Source organism: Plectropomus leopardus, chromosome 9 (genome assembly GCF_026936395.1).
Source record: "Plectropomus leopardus strain MGB_pleo_1.0 chromosome 9, ASM2693639v1, whole genome shotgun sequence".
Classification (NCBI taxonomy): domain Eukaryota; kingdom Metazoa; phylum Chordata; class Actinopteri; order Perciformes; family Serranidae; genus Plectropomus; species Plectropomus leopardus.
In genome coordinates this window covers 10,672,909-10,695,896 of record NC_142184.1, presented here as the reverse complement: position 1 = coordinate 10,695,896, position 22,988 = coordinate 10,672,909, and the positions used below count along the sequence as shown (strand labels likewise).

The 22,988-nt window shown below is 37.7% G+C and overlaps 1 protein-coding gene and 1 long non-coding RNA gene across 3 annotated transcripts in view; one reads left to right on the top strand and one right to left on the bottom strand.

Moving 5' to 3' along the window:
• The window catches only part of LOC121946929 (metabotropic glutamate receptor 4-like), a 236,733-nt gene extending 222,001 nt beyond the window's left edge, over window positions 1-14,732 (top strand). Inside the window, exons 10-12 of one of the 2 annotated variants that reach the window (XM_088081954.1) lie at window positions 6,753-6,999; window positions 8,114-8,159; window positions 11,056-14,732. In XM_088081954.1, coding sequence (XP_087938080.1) covers window positions 6,753-6,999; window positions 8,114-8,151 — 285 coding nt within the window. In that variant the 3' untranslated portion in view covers window positions 8,152-8,159; window positions 11,056-14,732. The remainder of the gene's footprint in view (window positions 1-6,752; window positions 7,000-8,113; window positions 8,160-11,055) is intronic. The other variant, XM_042491761.2, reaches the window with a different exon arrangement.
• The window catches only part of LOC148188687 (uncharacterized), a 252,520-nt gene that overhangs the window by 162,978 nt on the left and 66,554 nt on the right, over window positions 1-22,988 (bottom strand). The window lies entirely within an intron of this gene.

Sequence of the window (22,988 nt, the reverse complement as noted above, 5' to 3'; positions counted from 1 at the left end):
ATGCATTGCACCAAACTCTTGGAGAGCAGAGCATACTGTTGTCACAGGCAGAGTAGCAGAATTCCGGGTGCAGTGAAAGTAAAACTGTTAATTGTGCTGTGTTTAAAAGTTTGCTTTCACCCTCTTTGCAGCACCTTCTCTTCTTGTTTATCAATCTGATTAGCTTTGGACAGGATCAACAGATCAACTGTTCACTCATTTTTTTCTTGAATAATTTACTGTTTATTTTTTTGGTTATTTGATTAATGACTAATTTATAGATTATTCTAAAGATTTGCTTCATTACTCAACTAATTTAGCTATTAATTTACCCTCAAAAAAGTATAAATTGCACACCTATTGCACATTTTAAATTAAATGCATTTCCGTAATCAATGTTGTCTATTAACTCTAGGGCTGTACCCGACTCAGAATTATGTATGTAGAATCAGGTTCAGAGTCAACTCCTCATGCTTTTTCCATATACTTTTAAAGTTTGACCATAGTTCAGTGGATGTTTAGGGTGACAGCGGCATTCACCTTCTAGAGTAAAAAGGCTGACTGCCCTAATGATGCGTTGGCATTGTACAACAACATTTTTTGCTGATACTTATCAAATAAAGGCCAGAGACTCTTTCATGTTGCTGTGAGCTGTACATTGGCCACTTCTAAGCAGAAGAGAGAAGATGACATTACCTCAGTGCCTTACAATGGAGAGTCTCTTCCTCTGTACTGCTGCACTGTGTGCACAGCCGTCTCTGTCAAAGAATAGTGTAGGAAAGAGTGCTCAATGCACAGAGAAAAAAAAACTGGGCACCAGAAGTACGAAACACTAATTCGTGTTTTTAACTTTCCTTTGCTGCCTGCTGTGTTCGATACTGTAAAATGAACAGCACAGCACCTAAAAACTCTACATTAACTAACACACGCACATATATTTGGAATTAGCTTGCGGCAGAACCCATTCGGTCCTCCTTGCCAGGTGTGCTTTCTGAAGATTTGGTTGAAGCCCTTTAGAATCAACAGGCAGCAAAGCTGTTGCCTAATGCTATGACGTTGCCCATCTGGTAACTTGTCTATCTTTTCTGTACTTTGTTGCTAATGGACTGTACAGTGTGTTGGCAGGAAAACATAGGTAGAAAAGAATATTTGTCAACTGGTTTATCACGGCATAGCAGCACTCAATTTAGGGTTATCATGAGGCATGTGAACAGGTTTCCCCAGTGTGGCCAATAACTAAGTCACACCATTCATGTAAACACAGCCAGTGATGAAACAGGCAGCCAAATACAAATAAGCTCTATTCTTCAGTTGTATCTCTGCCACTGAAGAGCAGGTGGATGAACTGAAAGGAGAAAATCACTCTCTGTCTAACAGGGTTTCAATCCAATCCAACTGGCGTTTACACAAATCGAAGGCTTGCTATGTTGTTATCACAAAAGATGTTAATTTACACCCTGAAATAATACAGACTATCTGTGAAAGAACACTGCAAACTATAAACTATTACAAGTAAAACTATTTCCAGATCAAAGCTACTGTGGTAACTTTAAAATAAGTTTGAACTTTTTGAAGTTTTTGTCATACATGCTGAAACTGTGACTATATTTTGGCAGTAGTATATATGACAGATAAACATGTTTATCCTCCAATTAGCGGTTCTAATGGAAATTGCTAGAAACTACCTCAGCTGTTGGAAAACAACCAATGAGAATTGAGGAGTTTCTAAAGCTATCATGTCAATCACGACATATGAACAGCAATCAGACTGTTAAACTAGGCAACCCTGATCAATTATGAATCAAGATTTTATTACAGAGTTGCCAATTTAATGTTTTTAGAAATGCATTTAAGTTAACTGTTTAGCTGTAACTTAACTTCAACTTTCACAGCGTTTCTGTGAGAGCGGCGTGGTCATAAATTTTCTCATTGCACAGCTAAAAACTAGATTAAAGTATGTTTCTGAAAACAATAAGTAGGCAATTCCTTAACAGAATATTGATTCATATACGAGTTTTTTAGTCTGACCGCAGATCATGAGCAGTGATTGATATGATTGACGTGTGCTAGAGATTCATGGCTGTGATTGATTGTTTTCCTTTAGCCGTGGTGGATCTCGCAAATGCCATTAGAAGTACTATGAGGAGGAGGAGCGTGATTTTTTCATAGTTTATGTGTCTCAAGTCCTACTGTCAGAATATACTAAAAAAAATTTCAGCAAATATGACAAAAACTTGTTCTTATAAAACGTGCACGCTATAGCTTAAAAGAGAGCACTGCAGTCTTTTTTTCATTTCCAGTTTTCAGAGAAGCAAGACTGTATCCTGTTTATTCATGAAATATACTCTTACACGCACCATTAATTTCCAATCCAATATGCTGAATGTAGCTCCCTATAACTTGTATTTGTTTTATTTATATACACATTATTCAGTAGCAAATGTATTACCTGAAATTGTGGTATCTTATGACCTGCCATGATATGGCTCCTTTAATATGTGTTGTCCAAATCCAAACAAATACTGACTATAAGTAACCATTTTGGAATCAAACCAAATTAGAGTTAATCAACCTTTTCACAGGAAAAATGTTGTCATAGTATGAGAAGAATAGCAGTTACTAATATCATTAATGTTGGCCTTATTTTCGTGAAGTGTCCCAATAAACAATAATAGTGCAAAAAATAAGTCACCATGCGTAACACCAGGACCCTGAAACCAGTCCCTGATCAGATGTTGCTGCCCTCCACCCCCCACCATCAAAAATAGATTCTAATTTTTCTGTTGTATGCTGACTGAATGCTATTCAATGCAATTTCAATTATTTTTGCAATCTGCTCTGTTCCCTTTATTTTATTGCAAAAAAACCCTCATCTAGAAATATTGCAACATGCACTACAAGTTTTTTTGTTTTTTTTGTTGTTTTGTTAGAAAAGCTGCCTTAGAATCAGGCATTTCAGGCTGCAACGATTATAAATACAGTCTGTGAAATCCTAGAGGGAGTGTAAAACTGCAGCATCTACTGTACATGGATTTCAGCTGTCATTAATTTACACCTGCACTTTTCCTTTTGTGACATGTTTGCTTAAGGAAATATAGCCAATAAAGTATTTTGCAAATGATTTAATTACTAAATATACAAACTATATATACTAAATATATATACAAGGACTTGGAAGAGCTGTGAGTGTGTCCCTGTTCACATGCTCTGCGTATAGGTAGGAACAGCTCTGGAAGCTGTCTGGACAAGAGATTTGATGCCTAATGACATAAAGGAGCAATCCCGCTTCAAAGAAACTTCATAATGGCTCAGCCCTCTGAGGTTCCTGTGCCCGGCCCTGTTCCCTCACTGTACCGATGGAGCAGATTGGCAATCATATCGGCTTGTCAGAGAAAATTTATGTCACCAGGGCCGATGGAAGTGGACAAGGGTCTTGGCTCCTCTCACAGAGTGACTCCACTCTGCACTCCAGAGGGGTAGCAATATTGTTCCGAATTCACCACAGGCCACGTGTAATCTTCTCAGGAGATTACAACACTCCCCCTCCTTCACCAAGGAATGCTCACATCGCAGGATGATGAAATACAATGTCCTATCACTTCCATTTTCTACTGACATTTTTTCTTAACTGACATGGTTCTAGGGGACTTAATTTGTGGAAGGTTTCTCTAAAGTTTTTGTTTTGTATTGCATCAACATATATCATTGTCACTGTATGACAGGTCATGCTACATATTTCGTTTTTTTTTTGCATTGAGCTTACTGAATGTTCTACCTAATAATTGACCATACTGTGCAAAAGTCTCAGGCCACCTTAAACTTTGTTATTATAGCAAGGTTATAATGATCATAAATATGTATTTCTCTGTAGTCTCCTTACTAAATTACGACCAAAACATACAGCAAATATGTATACAGTATTTAAAAAAAGCAAATATTTCAGAATAAAACAACTTCAACAGGCTAAAGATGCAAGTATTGAGTGTGACCTCCCTTTTCACTTAACATGTCTTTAATTCTCTTGGGCAAACAATAGATTTACAATTCTAATCTTCTGCTGTATTTACACCACGTTGCAGTGAAGACATGTCCAAAGCTCAATACTGATTGTTTAAGCTATTTTTTGTTATTTCTGTAAGACTCCTTGTTTTACACTAAATATTGAAGTCTGAAGAAGCAATTTTGGTCCGACATTTCTGGTGTTTTAATTCATTGTACATGTTCTCTTTATTCTTTGTATCTAAATAAAGAGAATAATATATATATATATATATATATATATATATATATATATATATATATATATATATCCTCAATACAATTTTGCTAAAACAACAAATCTATGGTGACCAAAGACTTTTGCACTATAATGTATGTGTACAAAAGCACTCACATAGCTAAAAGAAAGCTACACAAATACCCTGCTGAACACTGAACAGTGCCTTCTATATTAGATTAATATGAATGAACATTTACCTACAGCTTAAGATTGTCATGGTGCTGCAAAGGTTTGTAAGAAGAAAAATCAGTAAGCATCTTGACATGTCAGGATAAATGTTGTGCAAGCTGACATACAAACAACATATGTCACGACCCCATGCTGGGAAACATAATTTGTAACTGTTGACATGCTAGTGGTTCAGAGCCCTGTGGGCTATTCCCATGCCAAAAGACTCAGTCATTTGTGATGTCTGCAAATGTAATGTCAGACAAAACCTCAGGCAAATCTCTTTGAAGGATGTCTGCCAGCTGTGTTTTCCACTGTACACTCTTCGTCTTGTGTTCATCAGCTTTAGAGGACCTCAGCAATTTATTCCAAAAGGCAAAGTCAACTGTTCTCTTTTTCTTCTGTTTTCTAATTAATGCTGTGACTGTGAAAAGATGGAGAATCACTGCAAAACACTTCAAATTCAAATTCATTACTTTGATGATTTTGGAAAGGTTTGTTAATAGAAGAACACTTTGAAAATGAAGAAATCCCTTTTTCATATTTCATAAGCTGTGACAAATTCAATGTGATCTACCTATTATATATTTTACAGCTGGTGCGCCAACTCACCACATCCCATACATCAACAAATCAGAGATGGACCGTGTCTGAGCTCTGGGATGATTATCATAAATGAAAAATCACTTGCAGGCACTTTTAATATGCTCTAGGATGTTTCTCTCTGCTCCATAGCTGTTGCCTGTAGCTATATATCTGCTACCCAGCTGTGAGCTGCAGCTGTCACTGACTTCAGAAAGCACACAATCCTTATGCTGTTGTCTAAAACCTCAGGGTAAAAAACATCTATACGCAGACTACATAGACACCCATCAGGGGGGCACTTCTATTAGTCGTGTATCATAAATAAACAAACACACCGATGAAAGCAGAGCTCAGGAGTGATGAACCAAGCACATGAAAATAAAAGATTATGAATAAAGGGTACTGGATGCCATCGCCATGTATTTTTATGTGATACCGTGAGCTGTGTAAAGTTAAGTTCTCCTGTGTAAGAAGCTGTGAATTAATATATTATCCTCTGCTATCCATGTATTACTTGAGTAAGGCAGTGTCTGTCCTACTTGCAAAGCTTTCAAAGCCTCAGTCTATTGAAAGCACTACATTCTCGGCCATCACATGCCCCAGAAACTATTCTTCTTCTGCAGCTTTATTACAAAATTGGCCAACGCAATGAAATAAATGAATTTAATTTCCCCTGATGGACTTCATTCAAACTGCACAGGCTCTACAGTGAGTGTGCCCTGTTTAACCCATAGACTGTATTAATAATGGACGTAGCTCCTGTGACATTCCCTATTGGATTGTGGCCTGCCGTTTTGAGGTCTCGACTTTCGCAACCTTGTTTTTTTTAAGCCAAAGGTGACCGGATTTGAACAAGAGGTTGGAGCTGTAGAGAACTAAAGGGTGGATCTGACTCAGACTGCAGGGACTAGTAGTGATGACAACACCCTGTTACTCAGGTGGCTCTACCTTTAAATATGCATAACTTTGGGCCTTAATAAAATGTAAGCAGTCTAGTTATGAAAAAAATTAACCCCCCTGCACAGTTACCATGGTTGCTGAAATTAGCTACGGCGAGTGCGTTACTTACTTTCAGCCTTCAAGACTAATAAACACACAAAAGAAACCCACAAAATGTTAAGAAAAATAATATTCTCACACGTATTGTTCTTATTAAACACAGAAATACAACTGTACAGGTTTTGAATTCCACTTTCTCTTGGTCAAGGAAAACTGACTTAATTGCCTCGTTCACTCATCATAAAACACACTTCATTCAAACTTATGCCTCCACCACTAGGTGTTGCAGTTAGAGAATAAAGACCAGAGACTGAGCTCCGGTGGTGCGTGCTGTGTACTACATACAAAAAGTGTAATTGAGAGAGGAGCGCATGTATTTATGACAATACTGAAAAACATACCTTAGGGATTTCTAAATACTCAGGTATACTGTAATAATGCAATATTGCCCAAGCCTATTACAGGGACAATTTTTTTTTTTTGTAGCAGGTCCATTTCTGCTGTAAAGTTGGGAATTTTAAAATGGGGATTCATTTTGTTTTGAATTTAACCATAATCGGCCATTGGATGAACTGCAGTTTTTGGCACTTCCACTTCATCTTTTAGTCTCAGAGGTTGCCGCTTCATTTAACCGAGATGGTTACAGAGATTCCATGATCACAACATCACTGTCAATCAGTCAGTGTCCCCTCAACAAATGATTCTGTGTGGTTGTGTCTCTGCTGTCTCTTCCATAATGCAGATGTATATCCAGACCACAACCCTGACCATCTCCGTAAGCCTCAGTGCGTCAGTCTCTCTGGGAATGCTCTACATGCCTAAGGTCTACGTGGTTCTCTTCCATCCAGAGCAGAACGTACCCAAGCGCAAGCGCAGCCTGAAGGCTGTGGTGACTGCGGCCACCATGTCCAACAAGTTCAACCCTAAAGGAGGCCTGAGGCCCAACGGAGAGGCCAAGTCTGAACTCTGTGAAAGTCTTGAAACACAAGGTTGGTACCGTGCCTGATGGAGCAATAAAGAGAAAGGAAAGAAATGTGAAATGTGTTCCAGTGGACCTCAACCAGGAGTTGATTTTTATGCTAATGCAATGAGCTGCTTCTGTGTAAAATTATAGCAGTTATAGAATACACATGTCTACTTGAAAATAATTAACTCCTTTTATGTGAACATAATTGATGCCAGTGTTATTTTGCACTTCAGCAGTTCTGGAAATTAGCAAGCCTTACGTGAGCACACGAGAAGTTGGGATGCCAGCTAGAGTGGTTTTATACTATGGCTTCTTTCTAAACATGATCGGAGGACATAACGTTTACTTTAAATTGACTCCACTAACACACATCAAACAGCACATGGGATATATTAACCTTCAGGGCTTTCTGTCCTTCCTTGCCTACACTGACGTCACTGTCACTTCAAATGACATCGAGTGCAGGAACAAAAACAGAGCTGTGAACTCGGTCACAACTAAGGAAATTACCGCATCAACCCTTTCTATTAATACTGATTGGACATCCACATACAGTATTCTCTTTAATATAGGATACACAGCATAAATCTTTTCTCAGATAAAGCAAGGTATTTTTTAAAACTTTGCTTTGTTCCAAATATACTCAAACAAAATAATGTATTTGAAAAAGACAGGAAGTTATTTTTCACCAGGATAATCCTGCATGTTAAATACGTGGAACAAGCAGTTCCATTCTCAATAACTCTGACCACACTGGATTTTTGAATCAGGAGGTATGACAGGGTGCCCACGCTATTCTGATTTTGAAAGGGACTAAGGAGACGAGTAGCTCAGTGTAGGAAAAGAGAATGTTAAAATCACCAAGATAAAGTGTATGAGACTGTGTGGGGGGCATGCTTAAATCCAATCAAGCAACCCCACATGTTCTGATTACTGAAAGTCCTGATTTTATACTCTGACAAGCTGAACATTATAGAATGATGTGTATTAGGAGTAAAAAACCTGCGCCCACACTTGCATGAATGCCTTTTTTGGACCTCAGAATGGAGCCGTTCATTCACCATTTATAGGTGCTAATTCTCGCCCTCAGGTTTGAACTGTGAATCTAACAACTGCTCTTTGTGCTTATGTGTCAGACTGTGTTGAGGGAGGGGAGCCTTGTGAGGGACTTTAGACTCTCAGGTAACCCGATTAGACAATGACTGTGCCCTTTTATTATCTGTGACCACTTATTCCTGTTACTTTCTGCTAATGTTCACCACGACACCCGTGCCTGCCTATACTATGCACAAAGCATCCCGGCTGCCCCTGGCTAAAATACAGCACCCTGAATGACACGAGGCAGTAATCACGCCCTCACAAATCCACCCTTCACCAACAGACATTAACTTGGGTAGACAATATTGGTGTGTGTGGTGCTGTAAAATGGCCAATCAGCATGGTAAAGCCTGTTAATGTGGGAAGATGACACCACTCTGCCTGAGTGCAGGAGACAAGCGATAGCCATGTGTCCCCTGTAATTTGTTTCCCTGTTGACAAAAGAAGGAATTTGCGGTAATAGGACAACAACAACAATAAGAATGAACAGGAAAAGACAGATGGGTCTGCCAGCTCCAATTCTTTCTGGACCATCTATTCTTTATCTTGGCCTTGCAGCACATAAATATTCAAATAAGGTACATTTATCAATGCTTCTCTTGGAAGAGATGCTTTGGATGAAATGGCAAGAATGCCGCCCCCATTCACACACACCCAACGTGGCACAAACAAATATACAGAAACATTTACCATTACACGCCTCTCCTCTACAGCACTTTTGCCCCGACTCTGGCTTTCAGCTGTCTTCTGATTGGATTCATCCCCTCTGACATATTCAATCAGCCAAGGCTGCTGCGGGCAGATTGGCAGATTGGTAGTGTGATTACCACCACACCAAGCATGCTCGCTGAGGACAGATTTATTTTAAAAAATGACACACACATACACACTGACACTTGCGCACAGACATATGTGTGCACAGAAGCATGACTGCACACATGCACATAGGTACTGTATTGAGAGTCATGTTTCACCAGCGGGCTGAGCTTGTTATGGTCACTGTGGTCTTCCCTCTGGTCATCTGTCTGATGTGTTTTATTCACAGCTGATAGAAAATTCCATGAAACATGAAAAGAATGTGAAAGAATAATGAGCAGTACTATCAAACATTGATGACAACGCTTACAGTGCCAAGTCAGATCACACATTGTCTATTACGCTTTACAGTTCAAAATGTTACTGAAATACACTGACTGTCTGCTGCATGCTTTGCTTGGTGCACAGAGAAATCTCAGGCCTTTGCATGTAGGAAAAGACTTGCATTTGAATGGTTACTAATGCATTTTATACCACAGCTGTGATCTGCTTGGTGGCTCTATATGATGCAATTTTTTTAAACAATTAAATGATATAATCAGCTGTGAGGAAAACACTGAGACAGAGGTTTCCCTGATTCCATAGATGGTACTTTGATAGTAGGTACTCAAACTGAAATGACCATTGCCACGGCCTATGAGTCTGACTGCATCTGCATCACTGTCTTGACAAATATTTCATGGTGATATGTTGTTAAAATGTATGCAATGATATTGTGTGCAATATTAATCAATGATTCACCAACAACAATCAACAGAAGTCTTTCGTTGCTATGAATTTTTGGAAAATCTATTTTTAGAGCTGAAACGAATAGTTGATTAATCAGTAACTATTTTGATGATCAATTCATCGTTTCACTTAAATTTCAAGCAAAAATCCCAAACATTATTTTGTTCTAGTTTTTCCAAACGTGAGGACCTTCGAGTTTTGGAGTTTGTCAGATATCATTTTGAGTTCTGAGAAATTGCAATGAGCATTTCACTATTTTTTGACATTACAGATGCTAAACAATTAATTAACAATTCGAGCAAACAACTGGCTATACTGAATACTTATTTTCAATTCAAATACCCCACAGCTTTTTTTTGTTAAATCACATATTCCTGCACAGCTGCAGACAAAGATTAGGCCTCACTTCTTTTAGTATTATACTGCTTGCAACTTATTGTGATCCGAACATTAACCGATAACTCCACTTTTAGTCCAAAAGTTTAAATTTACTGAAAAAAAGGTAGATTCAATTATTGTCCAAATTCTTAACATGTTATTATCTAACACAATATTCTGTTTCAAACCATGTTTGTTAGTGTGTAGGACCCTCCCCCCTTGGAGGTACTTTAGTGTTTCCAATACATATACTCTTTTACATAACTCTTCAAATTAGACTATGGCGGGCCGCCATGGTCTAATTTGTCCCGCCATAGTCTCAGTGGTGCTGGTCGTATTAAAACTCTGGTGAGTTATTTGTAGCACAGTAGCAGCAGAGACGCGCAGTACAACGTCAGGCGCATTAAAAGTTAAGCTGAACTGTTCTTTCTGCTGGACCTAAAACTGCGAAGGAGATAAAAAGAACTCCGCCTGCTGTGCTGCATTTACGGACCCGCAAAAACGTCAGATGTTAGAGTGACACCACAGATAGAGTGACACTAACCGGTACGCCAAGAACTCAGGATTTTGTTCAAAGCATTTTTATTCTTTTGTAGAGTGATGTCATCATAAAATATGACTTAAGACATTCAAAGCTTTATCTGAAAACCTCAATATAAGCTTTGAATAAAACAAATGACATTCGGTACAGCCCTCATGGAAATAACCATTAGCTACAGCCCTGATCCATGTTATAAATATAGATGTTTTTGCATCTATGTGACAGTTGATTCTCAATCAGTCACATTTCCATTGTCATCAGCTTCGCAAATGATGTTTGACAATTTAAATGCAACACAAAAATATAGGAGATGCCATTCCTGTAAATACAGCTTTCACATACAACGCCCTGCTGTTATGATTGGTTCCACCTGCCCTCATTCAAGGAAGTCATCCTCAAATAGAACTTCCCATCAATCTGGACTCCACCATGTGCTCTGAAAGATTCACGCCTATTTGAATCTCACCCATTGCATTTTTAACCCTCTCCTTCTTTCTCCCACATCTTCGCTTACAGTGTTGGCTTCCAAGCAGACATACATAAGCTACAGTAACCATGCCATCTAAGCCAGAGACGAACAATGGAAGCGGAGCCAGGGCCTGCCTGCAGAGAAATCACCTGATTCTGGGGAATACTGGGGGAAATACTGGAGGACTTCCAAGCTGCTACAGCAGAGAGGACTCGGGTGGAAAGATGGGAATTCGTCACTCCATAAATAGAAAGGATGTCATATTTTTCTAGAGAATCAGGTACCGGCTCGAATGCCAAAATTTATGAGAAATTTGTGGGAGATGGGAGATGTAAGGGAGATTGGACAGTTAATTTTCCTCTTCCCACCCTTCCTGAGACACAAGTGAGCGTTGAGCAGTGACGTTTCCAGATGCAGGCTGAGTGAACCACCTGGAGTCTACAGTATGTTCTCCTTCTGAAGTGTAAAGCACACAACTTCAGTTCTCTCTGAGGCTGAATCGTTTGTCTCATTTCAACAAAAACAGGGGAATAAAGTGTTCTGTTTGCGCTCAAGTCAAATGCAGTCGACAAGATGAAGCAGTATAAAAATAAAGTCATTATTTTTCGTTACTGGTATTATTGGGGTTGAAAGCTGCAGTACTCTTCAAACTGTACATGCCTTACTACAGTACATTCAGTATTCCTACATGAACTAACCATATCGGAACCACCTGAAAATAAAGCAGTGGGTCATCCCAGTTTGTTTTTTTAACTAAATGTTTCATAATGATGATGAAGATGATGATGATGATGATGATGATGATGCCGTCATCTTGGCAAACCTAGTGTACAGTCCCAGAGCATGCTTGTGGGAGCATCACGTGTACTGTGCTGTGTTGTCAACGTCTTTGGAATGCAACATTTGTCATGGTTGTCATTCACAGTGGAGATGTCATTTTGGACCATTACCCGCTGGGTTACCCTCTGCTGAATAAAGACTATTTTCAAACACAAAAGGAGCAAAATCTAAAAGCAAATTGCCATGTATAAACTTTATAGTTGACACCACACTCCATAAATGTCAGCCAGGACTTTAAAGACTTGTCAAAGCAAACATCCCGGATTTATTGGCCTTTATTTATCAGGCGCTCGTTGAATCCTTTGCAAATTCAAGCAGTTGGATAATTGTGAGAATTCATTTTTACCCATTTGTTTAACTTCCATCACAGCTAACATTAAATATATGATTCTTGAGACGACAATAACACACTTGCAATTGACATTCATCCTGTAAATTACAGTTGTCTCCATATTATTCCGTCTTTTCTATATTTGTGTATTACTATGTTCAGAATTCACCAATATAAATTTTTAGAGAATAACCGTATATTCTGTCCCTAGCCAATTAATTTGTGAAAGAATAAAACAGCACACTAGTCTGTTCAAACACCAAATAAATTATGTTTAAAGCTTGATGGTACAATATGATAGATTACATAGGACAGTGTTACATGGGGACTTCCTATGATTTATGATAGATGCCCAGGTAATCCAGGATCCTTGCAAAGGGTCCTTCTTTCCTTTTCTGGGTCATGGATTTTGAGGCTACAGTGGAAATGATTAATGAGAGTTTTAATAGTATTTTGGGCACAAAATTAGGCTCGTGCAGCTGCTCAGTAGAAGACCCATTTGGAGAAGGTGCAAGTTAAGTTCCATCAAACAGCATAAATGTTCAAAGACAATTAGGTGGATGACAGGCACAGGATTTCAAAAGGAGTGTTTCACCAATATGATCCCTTTAGGGTTGACATTATAGCTCCCTTTAAACATTTTCCACAACCCTAGAGAATAGTATCTTGGTAATGGTCAGATATTTACATATAAATACATTTGAGGTTATGTGTGTCAGATTTAGAGGGAAATATTGGCAGAAATGAAATATAATATTCATAACTGTGTTTTTATTAGTATTAAATCACCTAAAACCAAAAATCATTGTGTTTTTGTAACCTTAGATTAAACCGTTTATATATTCGCAGGGCACAAGTTGCCCTCAATATTTACAACATTTGCATCTGTGCCTCCCAATAAAAACATGAAACTAGCAGAATAACAGACTCTATTAGAACAACTAGCAGACTTTTATTTTGACAAAATTAAAGATAATGCACAAATTGGTGCTTAAAATTTCACCAGAATATATGAAATTAAGTGTTTGATAATAAGAATTTGAAACAAAAACCTATGACCTTGGTTTTTCTTTAGTAGCCCAGAACAGACAAACCAAACACCGGTGCTTGAAAAAGCCATTTGCGCTTTCATGTCCGCCACCATAGCTCCCTCTACAAGTTTGGCACACAAGATTCAGAAGTTTTAGTTGGTTGCAATCTGCAACCTCACCACTAGATGCCACTAAATCCTGAACACTAGACCATTAAATAGTCAGCTAATTTAGCCAAACTAGGGCTGGCCGAAAATTTTATTTTTGACCAAATACCTTGACATGGACATTGCAGTGATATTGTAGGGCTGACTATTGGTGCTTTCACAAATTATTCATACAATAAGATTTTTGATTAATAATCATCAGTAATGTGGATATAATGACTAAGTGCAGTAGGTTCAGAAAACAACATTACTTGGCTGCAATGCAGCCTTTACAACTAAGAAGAGACAACACTCACAATGTTACATTATCCATTGTCACATTATCCAATTTCTAAGATGAAAATTTAAAAAAAATCTGTATTATCAATACTATTGTCCAGCCCTGAGCCAAAGCGGACTTTGTCATAGTAACCTGCATCAAGTAACAGGGCTGCTCATAGTATGGATCCCACTGAGAATTAACACTAAAGACTGAAGCTTATCATACATTAATTGTTTTTTTTACCATAGTGAAAACCTCCCATTTCTAGATGAAAAGGGGGTATGTACAGCTGCTTGATAAATAAAGGCCAGTGCCTTCATTCTGTGCCTCATACCCATTTAAGTACTCCTGCCATTCTTTCAATGGATTTTTGATGGTGTCATTTATGTTGCATCCATTACCTTTCAAGTGTACTCTGGTCAATCATGAGAAAGACAGGACTCAATGTACATTTATATTTAAGTGTGTAAACTCCATCTCTGTCTGCAGTCTCTAAAGTATTTGTCATAAAAAGTAACTCTGGAATTTGTCTCATTAAATGTTATCCTCAGCGATGCAAAAATATGTATGTTGCATGTCAAAACTCATAACAAGTCATGTGAACAATTTGAGAGAAAGGTATAATGTCCAGAAGGAGAACTACTGCAGAGGATTATAAATAACTAATATTTTTTGGTTTCATCAATGATTCTCTCAGATTCAACAAAAGTCTAGGGTGTTGCCGCAAATGTTGTTTTCTCATCAGTTGATAAAGTATTGTTTGTGGGATTGTTTGTGTTTGTGAATATGATAATTTACTGCTTTTTTTCGCCACAACCCCCCTCCCTCCCCTTTATTTTTCTAAAACACTTTGTCTGTGTTACAAAATAGAATATGTAAGTGCTGACTGAAATTAAGTGGCAAGTTAATGTACGTTATTAAAATGGATTGATCATGTCTGCTTTATGTACTGAATTATTTAAAAAAAAAAAAAAAGACAGATAAAAAAGAATTACAGTGCCTGGATATTTATGAATTATCTATAGAAAAAAATACAAATGTGTAGAGCATGTTCATTTTTATACAAGATATTTCTAATAAAAGACTGTTTTGCTAAAAAAGTGTGGCTGCTTCTTGTCATTTTGCAATTTCATTAGAAATTCAACGCAAAACAGAGCATGTTTCAGCTTCAACAGTTACAAAGGAAAGCTTTTCCATAAGCACCAGGAAACGACCCCAAACCTGATTATCATCATTATTAAAAACCTCTTTAAATAGAAGGGTGGGCATTGGGAGGTCTCCAGGTTGACACTATATGCAAGACAAAGGCAAAGGCATGCTAAGGGCTTTTAATTGTCCTGTAGACGCTCTGAAATGATGTTCGTCCTTGAACAGACATTTGAACAAACTCATTATTACATAAGAACAGGTATTCAGTTGGAGTTTTTTTTCTTGTTTTTTAATTAACAATTTGTCATTCAATTGATCATTCAATGATGAGAGAACAACTTTTGATAAGCTCTTAATTGTTAAAAGGAGTTCAAAACAATATTCAGAGTATTAAAATGGCAGCAGTCTTTAGCTATGTAAAGATGTAGTGGAGTAATTGCATCCTGAAAAGAGAATGAAGTCATGCACCATCTGTGTGTGTTGCAGTTCGAGCTTCTTTGTTTTTTGTTGTGGCAGACAGTCCATCTGCGCGTGCATGTGAACCCTCATTTGTGTATCCCAGCTAGCTATTACAGCTGGCCTGCACTGAGCTAATATGGCAGTTACTTTTGATATCTGCCAAGCTGGCCGCTTTTCCGGTATAGGTGCTGTTTTGCACCCACTCGTTGATTTTCTAGCGGCTTTTGTCCCACTGAATCTGAGTAAGTATTAAACAACAATTGCTATGTTTCAGTGGCTCTTGTGCAACCAGTTGTTTGTATTTTAAGCTAAAATATGATCTTTTCTTAATCAAAACCCATTTATTTTTATGCCTAAACATAACCACACGTTAACCAAAGCATTTTAAGAAACGTAAAGTTTTAACCAATCAGCTGCATAATAAAGTACAAGTGTAACATACCCATGGTTTGCAGAAATGGGAATATTTTCACTGCTGATTGAAAACTTAACTGTTAGATGATAGCTCAGGCAACTCCATGTCGAGGATGGTGTGCAGACATACTCTTAGTCATAGGTGAGCTCTGAATATCATATAGAGCTCCTTTAAATAATTTATCAATCCATACCTACAACACCTGCATTTTCTAATTACAGCTTCTTCAGTGTTCAGATGTGCTGTTTTTCCATTCTATTTGTCTTTAGAACAAAAGACACTGAAAAAATATCTTAGACTTTGGGAAACGTAATGCCATTTTCAGTATTTGCTGACATTCTATAGACTAAATAATAATCGATCCAAAATAAATAAATAATTGACAGCTTAATCAACGATGCAAATGATCGTTAAAAAAAAATCAATGCCCGTGTTGTCATAATGGCTTATATTCAATGGGAATATGAGGTTATGTAAACTGATGACTGGAGACTGATGGATAACACAATTTAAAAAGATTGGGAGGGCCACATTCAGATCACGTACAATTTCTTCGCACCAGGAAGGCCCAGAGCCAAGACTAGTACATCCCATGAAATAATCAGGATTTTCCATCTCGTCATTTTTTACTGCTGAATCATAAAGCCATGTGATTTGCCAGAGGAGAAGCTGTCAGGAGGCTGGGGAAAAATACTAAATTGGAGGGTAACATGGGGAAGATCTCAAGGCCACTATTGAGCTGCAACTTCTTTTTGAAAGTGCCCCTGGGTCATTATATTGACAACTATGCAGAAACTGTTAAACATGAAAACAAGTCAAAGTCAGCACAGAATGACAATGCCACTCGTGTACTGTGAGTTTCCTCAGTAAGCAGGGGAGCCATGACCTTAACCCCGGTTTAATGGTGGATCAATACGGTCAGCTACACCTGCAGCATAAGCCTTGAACAAATTGAGAAAATATCATACTATCTATAAAAGCTGGCAGAATTATGAGCCACTCTAAATGAAAGTAGAGCTAGTGAAACTATCTTTATTGTGCATTTACTGCAGGGTTGAAATTGCCACCTGGGTGATCACTGATATGGCACTATCATTAGCCTTGTGTTTTCTAAGTGAATCCCCTGCCCTGCACAATTAGCAACACAGCAGTGTGTAGAAACTGTATAGTCTCTCTTTCACGGTGATGTATAGGTAACTTCCCAAGGAGGAAATGAACATTTTTCAAATTCTAATAAAGTCTCTGCTCCCTGTTACTAACCTTCCCCAGAATACTGCAAAGCATTTCTGGGTTTTAATAGAAAAGCAGCTCTCTTGGTTGTTGCTGTTTTTTTCTGTGGAAGTGAAAGTTTCCAAACCAGCATATTTTTGTTACTAATATGACCATAAGATCAATGAGAAAAACAACTGGGTAAGAAGTGAGACCTTAGTCTGCAGCACATTTGGTTCAGTTTCTGAATCTGCACCAGTTTAGAAACAAATGCAAAGGTAATAGAGGTGGACCGATATATATGTTTGGCTGATTAATCGGCGCAGACGCTTTACGAAGTATTATTGATGGCAGAACTTATTGGTGCAGCTTCCACCAGTCACAACAGGACACACCTCTTGGAGCTGGAGAGGGGATGGTTGTGCTAAATGGAGAAAAAAGGAGCTGAGATAATGTGCCTTTTGTTCTTTGTGACTGTGTCTCAGTGTATTGTTCTTCATTTTAACATGTATTCACATGAAGTTTGCGGCTGGACTGCAACAGCACCGAAGCGAAAGTCTGTTAGTCTGTGACTGAGCTAATGCTGCCACTTCCTCTTTCAAATTAAAATCTTGTTAAAAATTAAAAGCCCTATAACTCTTTGACCTAGTTATGCATTTTAATGTTTAACATACCATGGAAAAGTAATTTGAGTATTCTGAAATCAAAAAAATACTCCACTGAAAAGTTTAGTGTTGGATATTAGATTTGGATTTGTTTTCAGTCCTTTCAAATATCAATTACAAATATTCAAAAGTAACTGAAATGCATATTTTAAACACAAGTAACAGAAATACTGCCCATCTCAGATCACCATTTTGCAAGGAGGAAAACCTGTAGCTCAAAACACAAATTTACTCCCAAATAGATTTGTTATTGTTATGAAGTAATTAGACTTAGATGTGTTTTTTGGGGGATTTATGTGAATAACATGAAAACATAAAGCACAAAACAAGTAACCAACAAATAGTGCAATACAATTAACTAACATGAAAACAAACAGCAAGACAAGCTGGGAAACAATGGAAATATAAGAAAGTTTTCCAGTTTCTAATAACAACAAAGCCTGTTGATTTCCAACACTAAAGCTTTCGTAGGTGGGGGTGTTATCCGCCCATTTATTGACAGATTTTTCCTGTTCCAAACTATTGTTCAATCTATTAGACTTTAAAACTCCACCTTGGTCAACCTTTAGCACAGATCTCTTCAGTGTAAACAGTTGTGCAGTTGTCCACTGACCACTTTTAACAGGTAATCAATCAGTAATCACAAAAGTCTTAAATCAGGTCCAGCTCTTAACTATAATGCTTCAGGTGTCTCAGAAAGCAACAGTGAGAATTCATGCAACTCCAGGGTTCATGCCTGATTAATGTTATTAAACACACCTGTGATTCTCATGCTAGACGTGCCTAAGTGTCTGCTGGAAAAATGGTGTTTGGCCACCGGGATAATCCTCAGCAAAGATGAATTTGCCACGCCATATCCGGCCTCTTCAATACCCTACATCACTGCCATATCACATTGTCATTTTAGTCATGGCTGAGGATGAGGAGTTCTGCTGTATAAAGTTCTCTCTGCAGGACACTGATTTACTTGTCAAGCGAGTACAGAGCCACTGTGACTGCAAGGAGGTCCCCAAAGGGCTGGTGATGTAAGACTACTTCAGAAAGAGGTAGACCATAATCTAAATATGACTGTTAGCATGCTGTCTGCCACTGGTGACACACATCTGTTAGGAACTGGTATGAGCTCATTTGTCATCAGTCAAAATAAATTAAACCAATTAGCAGATGCCTGCCTTCATCACCTGATGTGTTGTGAAAACACAGAGGGAACTCTTCCAGACAGATCTGCCAAATAATGCAGAGACAAATATTAAAACAGGAGTTTATTACATCAGAGGACGGTTAGAATCCACTGCCCAATGACAAGTAGGAGATTCTCATAACATTACAGCTGACTTTATTCGCATGCCCAATTCTCATGAAAGTAGTACTGTAATATAAGTATTTGGGGGGATTTTCTGAGAACTTTATTGGATAGAAGCTAGTAGAGAATGGTAGGAAATGTTGGGAGAGAGAGAGAGAGAATGACAAAACTAGGGCTGTACCCAACTCAAAATTATGTCAGTCGAGTCAGATTTGGCTGTTCAATACAAATATTCAACTATTTGTGCCTTTATTCCATATAGAGTCAAAATTTGAAAGTGGTTCAGCGGGACAGTCAGTGTTAAGTCTCATTTATACTCCCTTTACATACAAAATATATACGTCCATTTCAGAAGTTGCAAACATCATGTCAGGACAGAGTCAAAGATTTTACACAACAATAAACAATTAGAAGGAGATGGACAAGGAATTCCTTTCACCATTTCACTCTAAATACTGTATGTAATTATATATTTCCAAATCGTTTCGTTATGCAATTATTTTAATGTTTTTCTCGTCTCCTACTGCATCTCTACGGTTGTGTATCACTGCCCCCACAAGCCCTTCCAGTGACATTCGTGATTGGAAATGCGCAACAACACGTTTTGACAACACTAGATATCAAATAAAAACATATAGACTAAAAAATGACCTTGCAAATGAGTTTGACAAGCCACCAGAATTTTTGGATGCCGAGAAGATATTGTCTCATTGACCTTGTGAGTTACTGGTACGACCAGGATGAAACTAAGAAGAAACACAGGCATGATGTAGGTCTAATTATTAACTGATGTAGATTAGACATCTTTTGTAAATTAAACAGAGTAAAGAAAACCCTTAAAGCGTTTAAGTAGGAGTCACCCAGGCTTCCTTTGCTAAAAGCCTTATCTAGAAGTTGTTTCACTGGTGATATATTATTTCTCTCTTTGGCCTAAAAGGTACACTGTCATCACAAAGGAAAAGCATTTGCACTTAAATCACTTTCTACCCACATTCCCTTCCAGATGGATCTTGCACTTATGTTCGACTGAGAGGGTAAAATCAGTTCAAAAAGAAGGTGGCATATTCATAAAGAAATGTGAAAAAATGGGCCATGAAAAGAGTGTTACAGGTTTAACTCAAGGGAAAAGAAAAATTTAAAAATAGAGTTAGATTCTGTGTTTTCGATTTCTTTTAAGAATGTAATACTCATATAAAAGCCCTTAACATTGTTAGAATCAAATGTGGGCCACTACTGAACTGTTTCTAAACCTGTTAACCCTAGCTACCTTATGTCTATTCTACTCACACAGTAAACAACGAGATTTAGAATTGGACTTTCCTGTTCAATTTTTCATGCATGGTTTATCATCTCAGGATGCGATGTTCTCCATATCCTTTCCTACAAATTACCAAGAAAACGCCACAGCTTTTGAACATTTTCGCATTAAAGGTAATGTTACCACGTCGACATTCCCATTGTGCAAATTAATAAGCACTGTTCATGAGATCATTTAGGGAATACATGCTGAAAATAAAAAAGGTTTTCCTCATTTGAAATATTACTTTAATATTTCCACTCTGCTGCTCTAACCAGCGAGTGGGTATTTTATTTTGTCCCCAGGAGAGAACCATTAAATGTGGCTGAGGTGTTTGTTTCTTTCTGAATGTGGTGGAGACACACTGCCTGGATGCTAAGACTGTGGTGAGTGCAGATTGAATTTACCCCTGCTGGATTGTGCTGCATCATAAAGTACAACGTGCTGAACAAAACAGGTCAAAAACAGTCTATTTGTGGTCAAATGCTTCATGGATGTCCCTTTTTTCCGTGGGTTGCTCCAACAGCTGTATGCGGTGGTCCATTAATCTTAACTCCATGCACATGTGTCTCACTCTGTGTGACTGATGCAGCTTCTGTCAACTAATGCTGGCAGCAGACAGGGGTTTACTGAGAGTGATGGAGCTAGAAGGTTGCAAAGCTCTAATAACAAAAGGAATGAAACTGGGCCAGTTGGAGCTACCTCTTAGCTTACTTTCTAATGATATAAATAATTTATTAATGTATGCATTCTGAGTCAAAGTATAATGTTTCTTGTTTCTCTCTAACACGATCCTTAACCTATAATTTTACATTTAATTGATTTCATTTCATTCTTTTTTTTTTCAATTTATTTACTTATTTTTAAAATGTAGTTATTTATTTATTTACTCTTTTGGATTTTGGATGAATTATATGTGTATTTGACATGTCCTTGTATGTCCTAAATGTTTGGGAGAAAAATTCAAATATCACATTTCAAATCCCAAAGGACATCTGTTAAGAAACAAACTAATCTTTTTTTATGCTTTTAGCAGTATGTTCATTTTTGCATGATATCAATTTTATGAAATGCCTCAATCACAATACATACTTTAATCAGTTTTTACAAAGTTACTTACTTGCTTCTTAATAAGAAGGAAAAATAAAATACAAAAGACTTTTTCTGGGTAGCACAATAAATCACACAGACAACCTGTACACTGTTTTGTGGCCCATTACAGCAAGCCTGTAGCAGGAATTTGTTTTGGACCTCCCTTGACTAGTTACAAAAATGTAGCAATCACTATAAAATAATCTTCCTGTAGTTTCTTCTTTACTGTGTCCTTTCTCCAGTAGAAAAACAATTATCTGATAGGAAAGTGGCGGTGAACTGCAAGGTACAACAAAACGTCAAAAGCCTAAGGTTAACCTTCGACACTGGCTCAAAAGGTACAGTCAGCTTCAAACCAGCGCAAAAGGATTCTGGTGGTTCAGCACTGTGCAGCAAATGTGTGTCGTGAAAGCAATCTACTCATCCCCACAGGCACAACTAAACTACACACAACAGTTTGAAAGGTTATCAGTGGCCTAAAGTGCTTTAAAAGCTTCAGAACTCCTGAACAGATTGCTATGATGCATCAACCATCCAGGTTTTGTTGAAATAAAATCAGTCTAGTGTGAAATATATTCTACTTGTAACAGCATTACACCAATTAGCGTGTATTTTAAGGAAAGATGGATATGCGTAGCCAGTTTTGTGCCACAAAGGCTTGTCAATTCAATTAGCGTTTGTTTTTTCAATAGATGTTTTTTATTTGTCTGTTTTCGTTAAAACTGAGAACAGTGCAAAGTGCATAATTGCTCAAAAGTTAATGGAAATCTCAAAAATCATTGAAGTTAAAAACAAATTAAATTTTGCTACTGCACCCCTGTGACAAATCTGCATACTGGAACAGTATAGGAATGTATTATTCCTCAGCGATTAATCAACATCAGCCCAAAATGGCTGATGAACATGCACTGTGTGTTTTGTTTAGATCTTTCGCTTTGGATCCTGATGCAAAAATGCCCATCTGTTAGGTAGTTGGATGGAGAGGCGCAATTGAAGATCCATTTCAATGTGACAACTTAACGTGGCACAAAGGTAGTTGAAAGTGTATTTTTGACAGCCAGGTCTGTTCCCAGCCAAACAGTGTCTCCCACAGAGACGGATAACATATGATTTAAATTATGTATTCAGATGACAAAAAAATGAATAAATAAAAATACAGGCCACTCTCACCAAAAAACGGCATACTCAGTAGCTTATTACGACCCATACTTGCGTTTATTGTAAGATGATGCCCTCTATTGGCTGTTGTAATTATTAAAGGAGCAAAGGAGGAAGTGAGGTTATGTACAATAAAAACCAACAAAGTAGTGTGATGTTGTACAAAAATGGAAGATGTCCCTATAGGGTGTGTAGGAGGGGTGGTGAATGGATCAAACAAGCACAGGATTTTCACCCATGAGATCGGGGTTCATGACCAGAAGTCAACGTTGACTTATTTCAACAACATTATAGATTATGCTAATATGTGGAGCATACGATGCTAGTGATGTATGTGACTTGACACCTGTGACAATAAATATGTGACGTTGGTCATGTGACATATGAGAAATTACATTATTACTTTATTATTACATTTACTTAAAGCTCAAACATGATTTTTTTCCTAAACCTAACCACTGAGTAAAACTGAAGTGAAAATTAAACATATCTATGCTCCTTTCAAAGCCAGACTCCAAAACAACAGTTTTAGCAAAAATATATGTTTTTGGGAAGTGCTGAACATACTGGATGAATGAGACTTGGATTATACTGCACAAATT